Raw genomic sequence first — 18917 nt, 5'->3', positions numbered from 1 at the left:
AGCAGTCGAGGGGTTCTGGACAGCACTCTGGCACTGCTTTCAGGCTTCCCCACATTACGTCTGAATTTAGAAAAATACTTACTGCCTACCTATCTGATTCAGGCTGTCTCAACCCTCATGTCCACCCAGAGTATGTACAGGAGACTAATACTGGCAGAAAAATACTTCCTAAACTTTATGTAATCATTTGGAATTCAGGAAGGACCGATTAGTATTCAAGAGTTGCAGCTGCTCAATATTTATACCACAGAGACTTGGCAGAAGCAAATAAAGGTACATAAAGCTGATGCTTGTCTTAATTAAGTGCAGTATAATAGGTGTTGGGGATATTTTTCTTAGTGAAGAGAGCAGTTTAGCAATGACCAGATATAACTCATTCTGAAGTTCAGAGTTTAAAACTAATCAATATGTATTTATAACAAGGGAAGAACTAAACATAATTTATTATTAGCTGACAACTAACTAATAGATAAAATCAAGATTTATTTAAGTACCTTTTTCCACATACCAATTTCTGACCAAAAAATTTCTCCCTTGGATTCTTATTGGGTTTTTTGCATTATTTCAAATAGACTTTTTAAAATTATTGTCTCATATGCAGAGTACCTGGGAGTGAACCCAAAAAAATGGAGAATGAGACATCTAGCAAGGATGAATTTTTCACTGTAACAAACTTAGCAATAGGAACACTTCCTAATTTTATGATGAGGGATCCTTAATGGCAGGTGACATTTTTAAATGCTCCTTTAAAGCACACAGTCTCCCTGTGTGCTGATGAACAGGTGTTGACTGGCAGACAATACAGGGATCACAGGCATAGTCCCAGCACACCCAGCCCAGGCTTCCCTCAGATGTCACTACAAAAACTTTTGAAAGAGAATGAGGAAGGTGGACAGATAGATCTGGCGTATTAAGCCTGAGAGGCAGAAAAGAGAAAGTGGAAAAGGACTTGGTCTGGAAAGGTGGTGGGTGGAAAATGGAGATGGCATTCTGGGCAAGTCCAGGGCAGGATGTGACCTTGTGACACCGAATGACTGATGACAGATAAGGAAGGAACAGCCACAAGGCCTTGAAACTAAATGTGGCAGGGAAAGGAAAGTTGCCAAGACAGGGAAGCAATGAGATAGGAAGGGTACCTTGGCAGCACCCTTTGCCATTGCCAAAGGATGAAATGCTGGGGCACTGAGATGTGATCTGCTAAGCAACATGTGTCTGTTAAAAAATTAATCAACTAAACAATGTTCCCTGTGCACATCCCATGGAAATCAGTGAGAATACATTTGCAAGATTAGCTCTGTAATATCAGTTTGGAATAAATTGCATTAGGAATACACAAATTTCAAGGTAAGTCTTTTGGAAAATATAATCTCTGGATATAATGAAAGCTCTGCTTCTTTGAATCTGAAGTCAAGATGGTGCTTCTCTAAATTATTATCACAGAGGTCAGTCAAAAGTTATAGACTTGATGCCCAACCATTGGGTGGGAACTTATGCCTTGCAGTGAGCAGAAGACTGAAAGAGGTAATAATGATGATTATGGGGGTCCTTTCTTGTCCCTAAATAGTCAAGCAGTTGAAATTTATCATGCCTTCTAACTTCAGGTTTTACAACTATTTCTGCATTTGAAAAATTCAAATTTGGTAGCTTTTAATGTGAACAGTTGCCAGCAATCTTACATGGTCCCTCACTGCTGTGTGTTCCACACTGCCTTGGAAACCAGGGATCCATTTCTTACTAGAGATGATGAGGGCCAGCAGAACAGTTAAACAGCCAGCCTGCTCCTGGAACACTTAACTCTTCTCTGGATCTCAGGCAAAGCAGCCAGGCTACTCCACTCTGCCATTAGAAGAGCTATTCCACTTTTCTATTTTAACCCTCTGGGAAAGTAAAGCAAATGAATATGGACAAAACCTCATTTCAGAATAATCTCATGAGGGACGTTCTCCTTTCATGGATACAGCATTGCTCAACAGAGAAATCAACCCTTTTGTCTCTAATTCTGCTTCTCACTCCATTACTTTGAAGTGCCTAAAATAATATCTCAACTGTGCAATCTGGTAAACAAAAGCAATAGTTATCTATCTTTGTAAACAGTGGTAAAATTCAAAGATACTTATATAGTACAGGCAGATTGTAACAACACAGTTTGAAATCTCTACAGATTTCATAACAAACAACATTTTAAAATTAATCTGATTTAAAATATCTTGATTAAATTTTGAGAAAATTGGATCCTTTCCTTTATAAATCACTTAGCATGAAAGTAGTTCCTTGCTGCATTTTCAGGGTCTAAAACTTTGACAATTCATCTTTTGAGGGACTATTTTAGAAGTGTATTTAGTACATGCAGGAAAAAGTGTTGGGTTTTTTTTTTTTCCCCCTGGCTTTTATTTCTTTATGGAAAAACAAAAACAAAGACGTATTCATTTCTCTTACCTGTCAAAACCCATAGCAAAGCCAAACAATTAAAAATTGGTTCCTAAATTTCTTTAAGATATTAAATGATATATAGAGTGATGACTGTGACAAACAATGTTTTGCTCCTAAGAACATTATTTCAGTGAGCTGACAGGCTTTAGTCCATCCTCCTATGCAGGTTGCACACAAGTGCAGGCAGTATGAAAAAAAAGTAGGACAGTGTCTATCTTCCAAGTATCTGTCTTCATGAAATCTACAATCAATGGTTTGGGGGGAAAAAGCATGTAATAGAAAAGGAATAAAATACAAATTCTGGGGTTATGAGGAACAATTCAAAATTAAACCAATATTTTTTAATAAATAAAATTTTAATCATTCATCTCAGCCCTGCATGTAGGAGTAGTGAATGATAAAATTCTTCCAGGAATCCCAGAGAAAGCCTTCTGTTTCATGGCTGATTGAGTTTTTTGAATAAACTACACTAAATTATAGAGGAAAGTTAATAATTGCTGTTGATTTGTTCCTGATTTTATTTCATTAAATGCAATGAATGCTGCAAATTCATACCTCATGTAACTGTTGAGTACAATGGCATTATTTGAGGCATGAATTTGATTCAATCTGTTCATTACTTGGTTATGTTGTCTGCTTGTCTGACAGCTGCAAGCCATGGAAAAAAGATTAACCATCTTCCGCAAGTACTTTTCCTTTTCATGTCCTTTTTTTCTAAAATGCATATTTAACAAGGTTTTGAAATAACAATAGGATTAGATGCTTGAGAGAAAATTAGGTCATATATTTGTTAGATACAAATCTTGCAAGTAATTAGAAACATGGGTATCAAGCAATATTTGTATTCTGTACTGTTGCCTTTGTGTGGAGACAGTGGGGATTTCAGAATAGCCCAATCAGTGTGCTCTGCACTTTTTCCCCATTATGTTTATAGAATAATAGTAAGGATGACTTTTAAACACCTCCTATAAGGGGGAAAATTACCTGCATGTAACCCACATTTATAGGTGTCTCTACTTTTGGAAAAATTTCACAATTCCTTACCATTTTTAGATGTTTAAGTTGCAAGTTTAAATGTAATATATAGGTAACAAAAGAAATACAGTATTACATAGAATCTTTTCAGCTGCTGTTGGCAGAAATCTTTAACATCAGTGACTACTTTTGTTAGTCAAGTACTTACCATAACATGGGAATAAATGGTTATATATTAAAATACAGATAAGTGAATGAATATCCTAAATCTTGGAGCCAGTAATACTACCCTATAGTCTTAATTTGAATATAATCATAAATGTTTCACTGAATGAAAATAACTTTGTAGTAGTAACAGACAACTTATTAAATACTTTTAAAACCAGAATACATAGACTGAAAACTGCTTCATGTATTCATAGTTAAAAAAAAAACATTGCAGAGGCTCTTACCTGAGTTTATACATGGGTAATGTTGGCCATTTACTGGACATGCACTGTAGACCATGGCAAATTTCCCTCTTTGTCCTGCCCCTTTGCTGCTTGTGCAAGATTGAGCACTGAATAAGAAACAAAAGCAAAGTGTGTCTCTGAGGGAATTAAAATAGAGAGGTGAAATACTCTAAAGGAACAAGGGAATTAAAATAGAGAGGGGAAATGCTGTAAAGCAACAATGAAAAGAAATCACAGGTGGAAAAAAGATTCTGCAAGAGGGATGGAAAAGGAGTGGAAGAGGATATCTGGGCAGATCAGGAACCATGGACAACAGTGGTGAAAAGAAGGGACAACAGTGGTGCGGACCAGAGGAACAGAGAGAGACTGGAGGGCTTGAGATAGAAGTCATGAAAATAGGGGGAAAAGGCCAGGAAGGAAAGAGAAACCATAGAACTGTGATCAAAGCCAAGCCAGAGGTGGAAAGAGAGGAAACAGAAGCAAACAGGAATGAAACAATGAAGGAAAATTCAGAAACAAACTTTATGGCCCAGCCTTGAACACAGCTGGAATCTTGAATTGGGAGACAGAAGGGGACTGTGCAGAAACACTCTTTCACAAGCTTGTGGCTTGGAGTGTGTCCCAGATGATTTCTGCTGACAGGAAAGGGGTGGAGAATGAAAATTGCAATTCCTTAGGTTCTGGCAATGCTGCTACCAAGACTGGATGAACCTTTCAGAACAGGAGTTCCTAGTATTGCCCTGGTCCTGTGCAGAGCCATTTAGCATGGGACAAACTGAAAGAGTAAACCCCAAAACAGTCCATGGGGCTTGAAAAAATTTAATTTACACATCATCCTAAGAGCAGTTTAAAAGTCTTCTTTACAGGGTTATTCAAAAATTATTAAGGAAAATCCTACATTTAATATCATCTTCAGTACTAGGAGGGTTTGATGAGTATTATAAACATATTACATAAAACCTCTGCTTGCCAGGTGAAGGAAAATCTCATCTCAGCAAAGAGAAAGATTTCAACAACAGAATGGGGAAAGAGACTACAACAGCATCTTTCCTCCCCAAAACCAAAAATTGTAACAGAGATCAGCAAACTGCTTGGGACAAGAGAGACAACATTGTCCAGTCTTTCACCAGGGGAAAACCTACAGCCTTAGCAGGACAGGTGTCCTTCAAACCTGGTTGAGGCAGGTTGGATGGGTGGTACCTTGAGAAAGTCCTTTCCTCTTGTCTAGGACCATCCTATTTGGGACACATTTGTCTTTAGAGAATGGAGTCACCAGCAAAGGTGAAAAGGGCAGGTATCAAAATCACATGCTACTTTACAAGTGCTGGAAAACAATGCTGCACAATGAAAATATCTTCCAGAGAGGAACATTATGAGAGGTGACTGTGGGAGCGGTGTCATCCAGACTGCACACTGTGCTCCAGCTGGCCACTTCTTACGGGTGGCACTTCCTCACTTTCTGTTTTGAGACAGGAAAAAAAGAGCCTCACAATTAATTAAAACCATAGATGAAGCTACAGAGATGAGCCAGGGAGTAAAGAGGGAACAAAGCAATTAAGAACTTTCCTGTTAAAAATTCACTAGGCATACTGTAAAATTCAGAGATTGTTATGCTCCTCAAAAGTGCAGCAGACAGAAGCAGACACTTAAAAGAGCTTTCATTACTTACGTGCCTTTGGCTCCCTTTCAGGATACTGTGGAACTGGAAACAGCTACAGTAAATGTATTTTCTCTGCATTTGCCTTTCTTGACAAAACACCTCCAATATTTTGATCTCAAGAATAATCAGCTCTTTTGCATTTCCTTTTCAACTAACTGCAGACTTTTGCAAGTTAAAAATTAATGACAACTTCTCTTCCTCTTTTATTTTTTAAACAAAACCCTTCTATGCTCTTTTCTGGAAAAAAAAAATGTCTTTTTCCTACAACCTGTAACTATTAGTCTAAATGGCATTCCCACCACTCTTTCTCCCTCCTTTGTGGTAACACACAAAACGAATTCCACCACAACGACCTGGTTTGGGGAAACCATTATTCTGGAAATGAAACATTGTGTTGTGTCCTTTACCACTATTATGGGCAGTCAGTCTGTTAGAAGGTATTGGACAATTATAGGTTAGTCTTTTCAGAGAAAGCCATGGGTTTTGAGTTAGCAGTAACCATCTATCAATTCTTGAGATTATGCCATGATTTACTGTCAGAGCATCATGTATTCTCTGATTTTCTGCCTCCTGTGAAACATTGTGCTTTCCTTTTCTATTGATGTATCAACTATAATAGTTACAAGCAGCTACAGAAAAATCAATAGTGAACTTTCATTACTGTGCACATAAAGAGTACCATGCTGTGAGAGCACCTACTTCTTAAATAGTCACCAGCAGTAAGGTACACTACAGATGTCTGTTATTTTGGTCTAAATGAAGAATGTCTGAATTGAAAACAACAAATATCTAAGATTTTTGACACAACTGGATTCTATGTCAAGTTTTCCAGTATGTGATTTTTTTTCCCCCAAAGTATCAGGCTTGATTTTTACTTTCTGTACTCTTATCTGCGTATTTTTTTAATATAATGCTGACAGAGGAAATTAATACCAAAATAAATTGCTGGGCTCTGCTTAACTTGGTTGGACAGAAGCAGTAAGAATTGTGTAATCTTTGTGGAAGTAGTCTATCTTATTAGTCAAAGCAAGCTGACTGGTAAACAGACCAATAATCTCTGTGTTAAACACAAATAGGATAGAGTTGAAAGAGGCAGCATGGTGTTAGCACACACTCAGAGGTGCTCTTAGGACTGTGCACTAGGAAAAGCACTGAGTTGCTTTTCAACACAAGGTTTGGAAAAAAATAGGGTGATTTTTGGTTTAAAAATACTTGCCTGCCTCTGGGAACAAATTAACTTCCAATTAGCAAATGTAAATGAAGAAAGGCAAGAACAGTAAGCATGTGAGTGCACTGCCTTGAAGGAGCCCAAGACATTCAATGTTTCAGGTCATTTCCCCAGCAACTGGGCAGGAGTCCCTGCAGGGCAGGCAGGCAGCTCGGCTGCAGGAGTTAGTGGTCACTTTGGCACTTTGAGACTATGGTGATTTACAGCTGTAAATGCAGTGGTTGATGCTCAGTTACCTTAGATTTGAGAGCCTGTGGATTTCCATGAAACTAAAGCATGAGGATGCACATGTGTATGCACATCAATTGTATCCTGCCAAATGCTTATCCCACTGTCTGCCATGGCTCTAAGGCTACAGGAAAGCACAGCTTCTTGGCTAGTCTGGATCTGGAGCCCCATAATTCATGCTCCTCCTGTTAAGCCTGTGACTGTGTTGTCTATGGAAACATCTCATCCATATCTGACCAAAATATTTCAGTCTGAGCTGAGCAGTGAGCACAAATCTGCAGTTTTCCTGCTGCTATTTCTTACTGAGCGATTGAAATGTTAAAATTGTGCTGAGACAGTACCTCACTGAGAGTGTCCAGTCCTTTCTGACCAGGACTTCCTGTCAAGAAATCAGAGGCAACTGAAAAGTAAAACTCTCTCTCTCTCCTAAGAGCTGCATGTTTGAAATGCAGGTGTAAGAGTATTTGCTCTATTCCTCACTTCCCTACTCTGATTGATGAGTAACCATGCTGCCAGAGGGACTTTCAAGTGGGCTTTTCTTTAGCCTTCATATCTGTGTGTTTAAAAGTTTAAGGAATAAGGATGAAGAACACATCTAAATCTTTGCAAAAATAGTCCAAAGGCTCTTTTGACACACACTGGGTGCCTCTCCAGTGTTTCCTACAGGCAGCACTGACACTTGCAGTTGGAGATGTCCCTATTTGGCACTTGTAGTTGGAGATGTCCCTATTTGGGCTTCAGTCATCCCATTTGTCAAACCATTTCCACAACTAAGCTCAGACATCTGGGACAGTAAAAAGTGAAATTTGCAACTCCCTCTCAGATCAAATGTCAGAAACAATGTGTTTTGAAATAGTGCAGCAGAAAATTATCTCCCTTAGTTGTGTTCATTGTCCACAAAGGCAATACTGGCAATACTCCTTTGCACATTTGAGCGAATTCATGGGCTGCTGCAGTCAGGTGTGGCAGTGATCTGGTGACTGGTACACTCCTGTATATGACATTACCAAACTTGTTGGCTCTTTTCATCTAAGCCAGTGTGGTTTTTTGTCAGTGCTAATTTGTTAGGGGATTGAAACAGCATCAGCTTCAGTGTACCATCAATGTCTTGTTAGCTGTCTGCAGCTACATTTACATAGAAGATAACTGTAACTGCCTAGAGGAGAGTCCACCTCTCAAAAATAGCAGAATTCAAGTGTTTGGATAACAGGCATCGTATATTTGTTTCTACTGTAGTGCTTTCAGTACTGAGCAAATAAATAAAAGCATTTAATTTTATGTTATCTCAGCACAATTATAAAAGAAAATAGTTCTGTTACTGATTTCCACTTCCTGTATCTTACACAGGCAGAGGTGATTTTCTTTTTCATGTTCTTTCTAAACTAGAATCAGCTTCCACTGATACAACTTGGTTCAGTGAAAAAAACTTCAAACTGTTAGTGCAAATATTGGCACACAGACCTAGTAAAACCATGTCTTGAAAAGTCTCAGAAAAGGGTAAAAAGAGGTTTTTGAAATCAATGACTAAAAGAAAATTAGTTCTCACACTAAGCCTTGTCTGAAAATAGTGCAAGAGGCTTAAAGCTCTGAATTAGTGGTCAATTATGTTGACAGAAAATCATCACAGAGTGCTGTACCTCTTAGATCAGCACATCACTAAAACACCTTTGCTTAATTCTCCTTCTCTCAATGAGAATATATTATAATAATTTTTGCTCCTGTGGGAATTTAGATTTAACAAAAGAATAAAGCCAAACAATATTCACCCAGTAATAAAAATCTGGTAAGAAGTTCAACCATTATCTGGAAATCACTATAATGATATAATCCAAACTGGCTGGTCTAATATTTTTAACCAAGTAGAAAAAGTTTGAAATATAATAATTAAATGCAAATACAGTTCTGATCCCAAAGACCAGAAGAATGCCTTTAAGCTAGTATTTATAACAAGAGCTATTTGACTGAGCTCTCTTGTAAATTTTATCATACCTGAGGCAGTTTTCCTCAGTCGATTAGCTGGAAAGCTGAATATATCCTGAGGCAAACCAGACATCTAGTACAGGCTAAATTCAACTACTGGAGCTTAAATTTGGCTTAATATATCCCCACTTGGATCTGCCTGTTTAATTCTCTTTCATATGATAACGTTGGTTTATTCATAGTCTGGACTTGCCACCTGAACAAACTGTACCTCATATCTTATTCTAATGGAATAGGAAAACTTTGCAAAAACCACAAAAGTTCCTGACTGAAAATCTAATGCAAATTTGGGATTAGAAACTGTTTTGTGAAGTGACTACAAGATTAGTACAGAGAGATTTTTCCCCTAAGGAGTGCTGCTTTTTATGATCATGCATTTTTTATAATCTGCAGAGACAGATGGGCTTTATAAAAGGATAGAGCCTGATACTCAAAAGGGTTTCAGTGGCAGCTGCATTTCTGTGCTTTAACCTCAGTAGAAATTTATATCCTATATTTTTCCAGAAAATATTTATATTTCTTCTTTTTGGACCTATATCACCCCTTGGTCAACTTCCAGTGGCAGCAGCAGAAATACCTCTGAGATTAATCTGTTCCATTATTCCTACTTTAAACAGCACTTGAGTAGCAAGAGAGGGATAGAAAGGGAAAAGACAGATAATGTGCAAGCTTCTCATGAGACCAATAAAGGCAAACATTCAGAAAAGTTACAAATGTCTAGGCAAAAGCAGAGCAAAATTTTTCTAGGTAAAAGCAAATCTCTCAAAAATTTTCATTCCTTACTTTCTAAATATTCAGCTTCTTCTCACCTAAATAATAGATTGGTTTTTGGTCTTCTTAAAATTATACCACACTATTATTTTAATTTGCATATAACACCCTTCCTGCCTCAGTTCGTAACTTCAAGGACTTGTATGATGTCCTATCACCATTCCCAGGAACTTCATAAATATTTATGACATCTTAAACTATTCACACCCTACAAATTGCAGGCATTGACAGATAATTCCCTTAAAACACCAACAGCTCTGTGTGCTATTGAAGATTCAAGTGATGTTGCAGAAATTAACTGGGGAAACTCTTTCGTTCAATAAATTTCCTACTTAGTCTCATTTTTTAGCTTATCAGAAGCCTAATTCCTGCCTTTATGAAATTTGATACTGTGATACTACTGCTCTGGCAGATTTGCCTGTATGTAAGCATATATACATAAAAAACATGGTGATAGGAGGATAATTAGCACAGTAGTTTTGTTACCAATGCTCATTCTAACCGAATATTCAAATACAAACATTTACTGCCCAAACATATATTATGGCCCTGGGATGAGGTGAGGAGTTCCAAAAAGAATGTTTTGACTCACCTTCTTTCTTGGTTTACCTATGAGACCTTCACTAAATCATTTCTGCCCTAGTTACCAACATGTGCTCACATACAAATATGACCATGCCTCCACAAGACAGTCGTTACCGATTTTTTTTCCTAGAAAAGAGAGATTTAGATTGAGGCATTTTTTCTAGAATTGATCTGTCATTTACCTTAAGCAGTCACTAGATCAAACACAAAACAAGCCTAGAAGCAGGAACCAGAAAGCCACATCAGCCCAGGCAGGTTCCCTTTCCACCAGCCTAGCAAGGCAGGCAGGAAATTTGGGCTTAACCACATTGGGTCAATTTATCCAATGCACCAGCAGTGCTTCAACCTAAAGACTGAAGCACACTTTCACTGAGAACAGCAAGCAATAGCAGAGACCACCCATTGGCATGGGGAGAGATTCCAGTTGTTTGGGGAATTTCCTTGAAGACACAACACAGCAACTGCTCTCCAAACTCCTGTTCCTCTGTCATGTCTTCAAAGAAAGCAGCAGCTACTCTTTTATATGGAAAATAATCCTATCAGTGAATGCTGAAGCTTGGACTAAAATACCTTTGGGCCATGGATGGGCTCCCCTCAGTCCCAGATGAGCAAGAGACAAGAAATGTTTCACTGCTGACCCACCAGGCAGGAGCCAGGCTGGACTTCAGCAGGGGCAGAACTGCAGGCAGGGAGGGAGCTTTAGAAAGTGAAAGAAAGAGAGGTGGTAGTGGAGTTTAAGCATGGCAAAGCTGAAATGCCAGCAGTGGAACCAAACCACTGCTTGGGGCTGTGGTCTGTCCCCACATCTCCTGGGCTGGGGCATAGTTTCATCCCCACTGGCTCCCCATACCCCTGGCTGTGTAGATCTACCACCCCTGGCTTTGTGGCTGAACCTGGATATATTTTTCCCTCCCAAACTGCAGTGAGAAATGCTGGACTTTGTATTTAAGGGTGTAGCTGGCTGTGGAATTTGGGACAGGATCTGTGAGCAACTCTTCCATCAGAGGCCTGACAGGATCTTGTTTGATTGTGTTTCAATGGCCACCATATCACATATGCTTCATGTGCAAGTAATAAGGATGTTGGTTCCTGGGGTGTCAGGACAAGAAGTGAGTGGAGATTTTGTTTGTTTAACTTCCAAGAGAGTAAATGCAGCCTGAGCTGCTGAAAGTCAAGCTGTTTTATTTTCCTGAGTGATGACTCAGTAATTACACCAGTCATAAAGATTCAAGAAATCAAATTAAGCTTTGCCCTTTGTCTTTACTGGTACTGTAAGAAAAGAAACAACTGAAATGTAGTAACCTACTTCCACATTCACACAAGGAGAGGAATCCACCTTTTTTCCCATGTCTCTCTTCCCATTGCAGAGCTAACAGTGCCAAAAGCAATTATAAAATTACTCACAAAATCAATAAACATGGTTTTTAACAGACATCAGGAGCTTCTCAGTAAGAATCCATCATTTTACAATCTTTTTAGAAAAGAAGAATAGGCTTCAATGCTTTAAATAGCAATAGAAAGAAGCCTACCACTATAAAGCAATATGAAAATGTTTTAGTTCAGTCTAAGTTCTTCTGAAACCGGAAGTCCATCAAGATTGAAAACTGAGGGAGTGAAATAGGATCCCGACTAGGAATTGCAGCTTGTTCTCCTAAGTATCTTGTTCTCACTTTAAAAGTATATACAGTCTTGCCCAATACTAGGGCATGAATGAAACATTCTGCTATAGAAGAATTTAATTAAGATTTTCAAAACAATGTGCCCTTTATCAGATGTTACGTTCAACTGAAAATGAAAATTACTTTATGACCCTAATAAATAATCAGAGATCGACTGTTGCACTGTTACAGACAGCTTAGCCACTGCCAAAAAAGAATCCTAAAGACAGGAAAATTTTTCTACACATTCAGTTTGGACTTGGGAGTCTTAAGAAAAGTGCTTTTTGTTCTTACAGTATAGAGGTTTTTCAAGGTTTGGAAAGTGGTAAATATATGCAGCTTATCACTGATTAAAAAACATCTATCAAGAATTGTTTCCCATGACTTCTAAGTGAATAATATTCAGCACAGTCCTGCTGTAATAAAATTGAGGGGAATTTTGTAGTAAGGAGCTTATCTTTACCATAAATCTTCCTTCATTACAGCATTTTGTCTGTCAAGAAGGCTTAGCTATAGAATGGCATGCATCTGCCTTCATGACAGATGTGCTATATGGAACTGCTGCTGTTGCCCTTAGTTTCAGTGAAGGAGAATTGTGGGTAATTTTCAGAGATGGGCACTTTATCAACCATTAGTACACCTGCCTTCAAAATAATTTTTACCACATGTCAAAAATCTACCTGTGTTTTAAGTCCTATAATGCACAGATTTCACAGGGCTAGCAGAAAGCAGGAAAAAGTAGTACAAATCTGTTCAAGGTTTGTTATGTATCAGGTTTGATAACATCACCTCAGCCCTGGTTAATTCCCCTTCTTTGAACTATTTTGGGGTAAAAAACTTCATCAGAACTAACGTATTTCATCCTCAAGCTCAAATGGGAATTTGCCTCACCCAAAAGGCCATGATGAGAGCCCCAGCCATGTGGGGAGGCACGTTGTCTCTTTCCCTGATAAAACAGAACACTTCTAGGCAGAGGCAATGCTGCTTCTTAAGCCGTGCAGCATGGTTGGAAAGAACCAGGCAAACCTCTCAGAGGGCAAGCCTAAAGGCCATCCTGGCCAAAACCAGCCTCAGCAGAGTTTAGAAGATGTAACAGTTTATCGATGAGCTACAGTCGTTCCAAAGAGCTGCTAAGTTTAGAGGCATTGGGTTTCAATAAAGTCCTTAAATGATGGGGCTCATTAGCCCCCTCGGGTGAGGGAGCTCAGGCCAGGGCTGGTAACCAGCTCTAGAGCCCGGAGTATCCATGAGACTGGAAGCAGCCTTGTGAAAGGGAGAAATCCTCTTTCCCATGGAGAGGCCCAAAATCTTATTTTGTCCTTGCAATGGTGCAAAATGCAAAGAGGCAACTGAGCTGTGTTCACACCTCTTCATGGCTTCATGTAGAAACAGCATCGAATAAAAGACATGAGCAGTAAAATTTAAGCAGCTTTCTCTGGGAAATATTTAGTGCTCCCAAGGAGTTACTATTTTTCAAAGTTAAATCTCTCATTCTGTTTCATTTTTCTTTTCAAAATTCCCAGACCAAAGGAAACTCTCTATAGATTAGTACACCCCCAAATTTTCACTATTTCATGTTTGGAATATGAGAGGGAGAAAATCTCTCTGAAACCTAAATATTTTTCCCCTCCAAAGACCAGACCCATTTTGGGGGAAAATATGCAAAAGTGTTCTCCTTGGGCTGAATGTTGTATGCAGTTTCAGCTTAACACACGGTTTTATGGCAGATGTGGAAAATAATCAAAATGGGGGATGTCTGGGAATACTGGCAGATCTTTACTGTGACTGCAGAGCAGATCCTGACACACTATAATACTGTTTTTGTCTTAATCGTCAAAAGTAAGCTATAGAGAACAAAAATTCTTTGTTTGACAGAAAAGCAATTGCTATTTCTTGTAAAATATATAATATATTCCAGAAGACCTAAGGGTTTACTTTTCAGTAAGGATAGAAAAAGATGCGCGCCCCACTGTGAGCTCACAGTAAGCCTGTTTCATGTAAAAAGTTGGTAATTAGTCCCTGAGTGAATAAAGTAGAAGAGCTAAGAGACTGATACTTACTGTAGAAACACAAAACACTTTTTCTAGCTGCTAGGATTTAAAGGGTGTGTGGGTGGGAGGGGGGGACCTACTCCTACTCATTTAATTTACAAGCATCTGAACTTCAGAAAATGATTTCTTGCATTAAGCTTAAACATGTGTACTTTAAATTGTTACTAACCGATGTAAAGATCGATAAGAGACATTCCAGTTTAAAAAAAAATAACAGGAATGAGGAATTATGTGAAAGGATAAGGGATGTCGTGCTGTACACATCAGTAACAGATTTCACACTCATTGTACTGTCTGCCTTCAGCAGCTACACCAGCATTGCTTGGTGTCTCACCAAGTTAACTCCTTAGCAGTCAAAGGAAATACTTGTAAAACCAAATCTGTTTGGCCAGAGTTCCATAATAAACACTGAGCACAAAACCAAACTCAAACCACAGGAAAACCATCTACTTAAACCCCAACATTATTATTTGTATCACTGTCAACCAACACTAAGTATCACCAGTGAAAACAGTACCATTTCTTGTTCTACCTGCATAATTTGAAGGTACTGGAAACACATGTTTTCCTTTGTTACTACTAATCTTAACCAGAGCTACAGTTTATGATTCTCTCTCAAAAAAAACCACATAATTTTTATTGCAATTATGGGTTCAGCAAACGTATTTTTGACAACATATAACTATCCCAGGAGAGCTTGAGAGATGACAGTGGAGTTTTACACAGCGCTCTCAGCACATGTCCTTTGACTTCTCTCTGTTCAGATTGTCTCATTTGCTTAACTGCAACATTCACTGTTAATGGATATGAGATAAGAACACACATCAAAAGTCATATGCAGAGATCTTGGTCACTTCACAGAGACTCACCCCAAATCAGGTTGCCTCTATGTCCCTACTCTGGTAATTGCAGTCCTGAAGACATCTACACACAAATGAATTATGTAGTGATATCCTAAATTGTGATAACTTGGACTGTCCCTGATTCAGTATAGAAATTCAGGAAAATCTACATATTTTCACTGGTTAACTAATAACATCTTGTTTACAAGCACCGAGCCTCACCACAAATAGCAAGAACTTGTTTAGAGGAAAGACATTAAAAGTATTTTCCCAGGCTGAAAGTGGCACAGGAGCCCAGAACTACTTTTGTTTACTGTTAGCATAAACTGGACTTGTTTCTAAATCTTAGATGCAGTGCTTATGTTGCCACATAGAAGGAACTGTCTCAAGACGAGGAAAGAGACCAGCACAGACCTTCCCCTGCAGTTCTGCAATGCCCATGGGACAGCCTGAGGCCACACTGCACCCATGCACCCACTGCCAAAAAGCACTGATCCTGGGTTTGGGGATAATATATAATATATAAAATATTATGCCTCCTCTTGACTTGGAGTATGGCATCAATACAGCTAAAAACAGAAGAACATTTGGCTCTAAAAGACATATTAAATTCGCCACTTTTGTAGAAAAATATTAAAAGTTTGCAATTCTCTTTGTTTCTTCCTTATCTCTGTAAAAATTTATCTTGTGATTTTTCAATAAATATCTAATCCATGCAATAACATTTAAATAGAGGGTAAAAATAATAATGAACTTGGTTTTCCAAGAAGCCAGCACAATCTCATACACAGTATGGCTCAAAATAGACAGAAAGTAACAGAAAGATGCCCTTTGAATTTAAAGGGGGTTGAATTAGATAACAGTTTGTAAAACTTTCTGACTTAGTTATTTTTACAGAGGAAAAAAGTTCCAAATACTGATTCTGAAATCATACATTTTACCTTGCTGTTAGACAGTTTAATCTCCAGCATAGTCCCTGTTTTCTGTGGGAGTTTTTATGTTCTAGCAATTCATTCATGATTATATTTTGCATCTGAAACAACCTATTTAAGCTAATTGTGATAGGTGATACTGTTTCTTTTTTAGCTTTATAAAAATATGCTTAGAACACCCAATTTTTAAACCAGGTTACACTAGGTACAAAATACCTTGGGAGTTTTCTGTAGGTACATAAAATAATAAACAGCTATATTTTATATCAGAAAATGTCCAGTGTAGTACAGGAAAACGTGATTATCTAAAGATCTCCAGAGACACTGGCAAAAAGACTTTGGATAAATGAGTTTGAATAGCTAAGGGACCAGGCATAGCAGCTTTGAAGTTTCCAGTCCTCTTCACTTGGGATAATGTAAAGCTGAGACGATTCTTGTTGGACAGCCATCACAATTTCACTATTACTGGCAAGTTCCTTAAGTCAACTAGCAAAATTGTGGTGGATGTTATGTCCCCAGTTCCCAAACAAGCAGCACAAATCCAGGAGTCACTCGCTTCATTTCCACAGTGAAACTGGGACAGGAAAGAGGCAGGCAATAACAAGCCCAGCAGGAAGCACTGGCCCCGGTTCACGCAAGAGGGAATCCAGCGTGCAGCTGGCAGCCAGCACATTCCAGAGGGGCTCCTGCTCACAGCCTGGAACTCGGCTCTGGAGGCTCTGTGTGCTGCCACTGGCAGCCACCGGGACCCTTGGCATCTTTCCTATTCCCTTGTTCTAAAGACAATGTTTGCCTCCCCCAACCATTTCCCTCATGTTCCAGCACAAAGTTATGTGCAGAAACCAGTATTTGCTCTGTTTAAAGCACTTCTAGGAAAAGCTGCAGTGAGACCCAATTTACCCAGCCTCCCAGGCTCCCAATGGAGTGGGTGACCAACATGTGTTCCTGTTTTGCAAAGGAAAACACTCATTTCCCCACAATCAGAGGCTGGCATTTACAATGAACCAAATTCTGCAAAATTCTCCATCTCCTGGGCTCCAAAAATATCCACAGATTAACAGATTTGTCTTTCTACAAAGTGAATAAGCAGCATAGTTGTGCCCAGTAGCACCATGCTCTAGCCTTACAAGAAAGTGCTACAGTACTCTACTGATGGTAAAAATGATCAAACACGACCAAAACAAGCTCTCCCAGCAAGTGCTCTCTAATCAGCTCCCTCTTCTTGCATTAGAGCAGCACTCTAATTTGCAAGCTTTAGAATAACTTCTGCATTCACCAGACATGTTAAAAGACAATTTCATCTGAGTGGTTTTTACACAGGGGAGCAAACAATGAGAAGATAATATACTGGCATTTATCTTTGACCAGCATTTCCAGAGCTTGTACTTGCTGTATAGGAACAGAAGATAATCAAACAAAGGCAGAGTGAACAAACTGTACCTGCCGTGCTGATGTAAATGCCCCGTTGTCCAATACCAGAAAAAAAAAAAATCTGTGTTGGATTTCAGAAACCATATGCAGGTTAAAGGGTACCATTCTTATCTAGTATTCCACCCAAAGGACAATGATTTCATTTTATAAAGATCATTAGTCAGTGAAATATATATTTTAGAGAGTTTCTAGTAGGGAATATTATTTTGGCAGTCACTGGAGTGTACCAGATGGTTCATTAACATAGGCTAGACAAGTCAAAGGCTTTCAGAATCATTTTGAAAATGTCAAACAGAAACAAGAGCACTGTCACTTTTTATTAGAATTAACTACATCATACCCTGGACACAGATTTCACCTTGGGTCAGAAAAATTAATACAGAATTATATGAATTGTGTAACATAGTAGGTTAAAGATAGGGCTTCCTCTTGGGACTCATTTGCTAGCAATATATTATGGTCTTCTACTTTAGGAATCCTCAACCTTTCTTTTTGTTAGCTATGAAAAGAGCTGACCTTGCTCAGACTCCATTGGTGTCTAATTGATTTGAGGTATATGCAGAATTTCAACAAGACACTCCACTAAAGCTCTTTTGTGATCATTTTCCCAGGAAAGTTGGCAAAAGGGTTCACTGAATATTCAGCAGCTTGTAAAGTATGCTTTTGTCAGGAGGCAAAAAAATACATCCATTTAGTGAAACACTGACTTCATAAACAGGAATTAAAATGCAACTGAATTGTTACCTGGGTTTTTTTCTGTCTTTTTTTTATTATCATTCAGATGTCAAAAACCTCGAGAACTTCCAGCTTGTGGAAGGTGTTCAGGAACAAGTGAACGCTGCTCTGCTGGACTACACCATGTGTAATTACCCACAGCAAACAGACAAATTTGGGCAGCTTCTCCTGCGACTACCAGAAATCCGGGCTATCAGTATGCAGGCCGAAGAATACCTCTACTACAAACACCTGAACGGGGATGTGCCGTGTAATAACCTTCTCATTGAGATGCTGCATGCAAAGAGAGCATAAATTATACCCATTAGAGCTTCTGCTTTCAAGGAAAAGAAATTATTCTGAACTGCTCCAAGCAACACTAATTAAAACATGGTTTTAAGACTTTGCAAAATGGTGTAATAATCAAATACTAATAGTAAATAAGTGATGTATCAGGGTATTTGTATTGCAAACTGTGAATCATATGCTACACATCCCCAAAGGAATCTATATAGGACTTTATACCGGAGTGAACTTACCAAGTGGATACCATCACCAATGTCAACAAGAAAAAGGACAGAATGATCATTGTATATTTAACTCTGCTGATTGCCAATATGAAGAAACCTAGGTGAAGAAAAACCTGATCTGTATTATTGAGCTAAGATGGTGGGGAATTTGAGTGCACTAAATTCCTTCACTGCATAGAAGGACTCATAAAACAGTTACAACAGATGCAAAACTGCATCTACAGCATCTTCTGTCATCCTTACAGGGACCCAACGCTTACTTCTTCTGTGCTAAATGATGTGGCATCCATTGAACAAGCTGTAAGAGAGAGCTGGCCTAGGCCACGTGCTGTGGCTGTGGCCACCAAACCCTCCAAGTCTGGGCCTGCCTGTGGGGCCTGCAAACCGCTCCTAGGAAGAGTCTGGGATCCAGTTAGCTTGGCATTCTTAACTGTGCTCTGAAGTTTGTTT

General features: G+C 38.7%; 1 protein-coding gene across 1 annotated transcript in view; it reads left to right on the top strand.

Moving 5' to 3' along the window:
* Positions 1-18252, top strand: part of NR5A2 (nuclear receptor subfamily 5 group A member 2) — an 83688-nt gene extending 65436 nt beyond the window's left edge. Inside the window, exon 8 of the mRNA XM_066555901.1 lies at positions 18005-18252. Coding sequence (XP_066411998.1) covers positions 18005-18252 — 248 coding nt within the window. The remainder of the gene's footprint in view (positions 1-18004) is intronic.
* The last annotated feature ends 665 nt before the right edge of the window (positions 18253-18917 follow it).

The sequence above is a fragment of the Molothrus aeneus genome, chromosome 9, assembly GCF_037042795.1.
Source record: "Molothrus aeneus isolate 106 chromosome 9, BPBGC_Maene_1.0, whole genome shotgun sequence".
NCBI classification, from domain to species: Eukaryota; Metazoa; Chordata; class Aves; order Passeriformes; family Icteridae; genus Molothrus; species Molothrus aeneus.
This window is presented reverse-complemented; position numbering and strand designations above follow the sequence as displayed.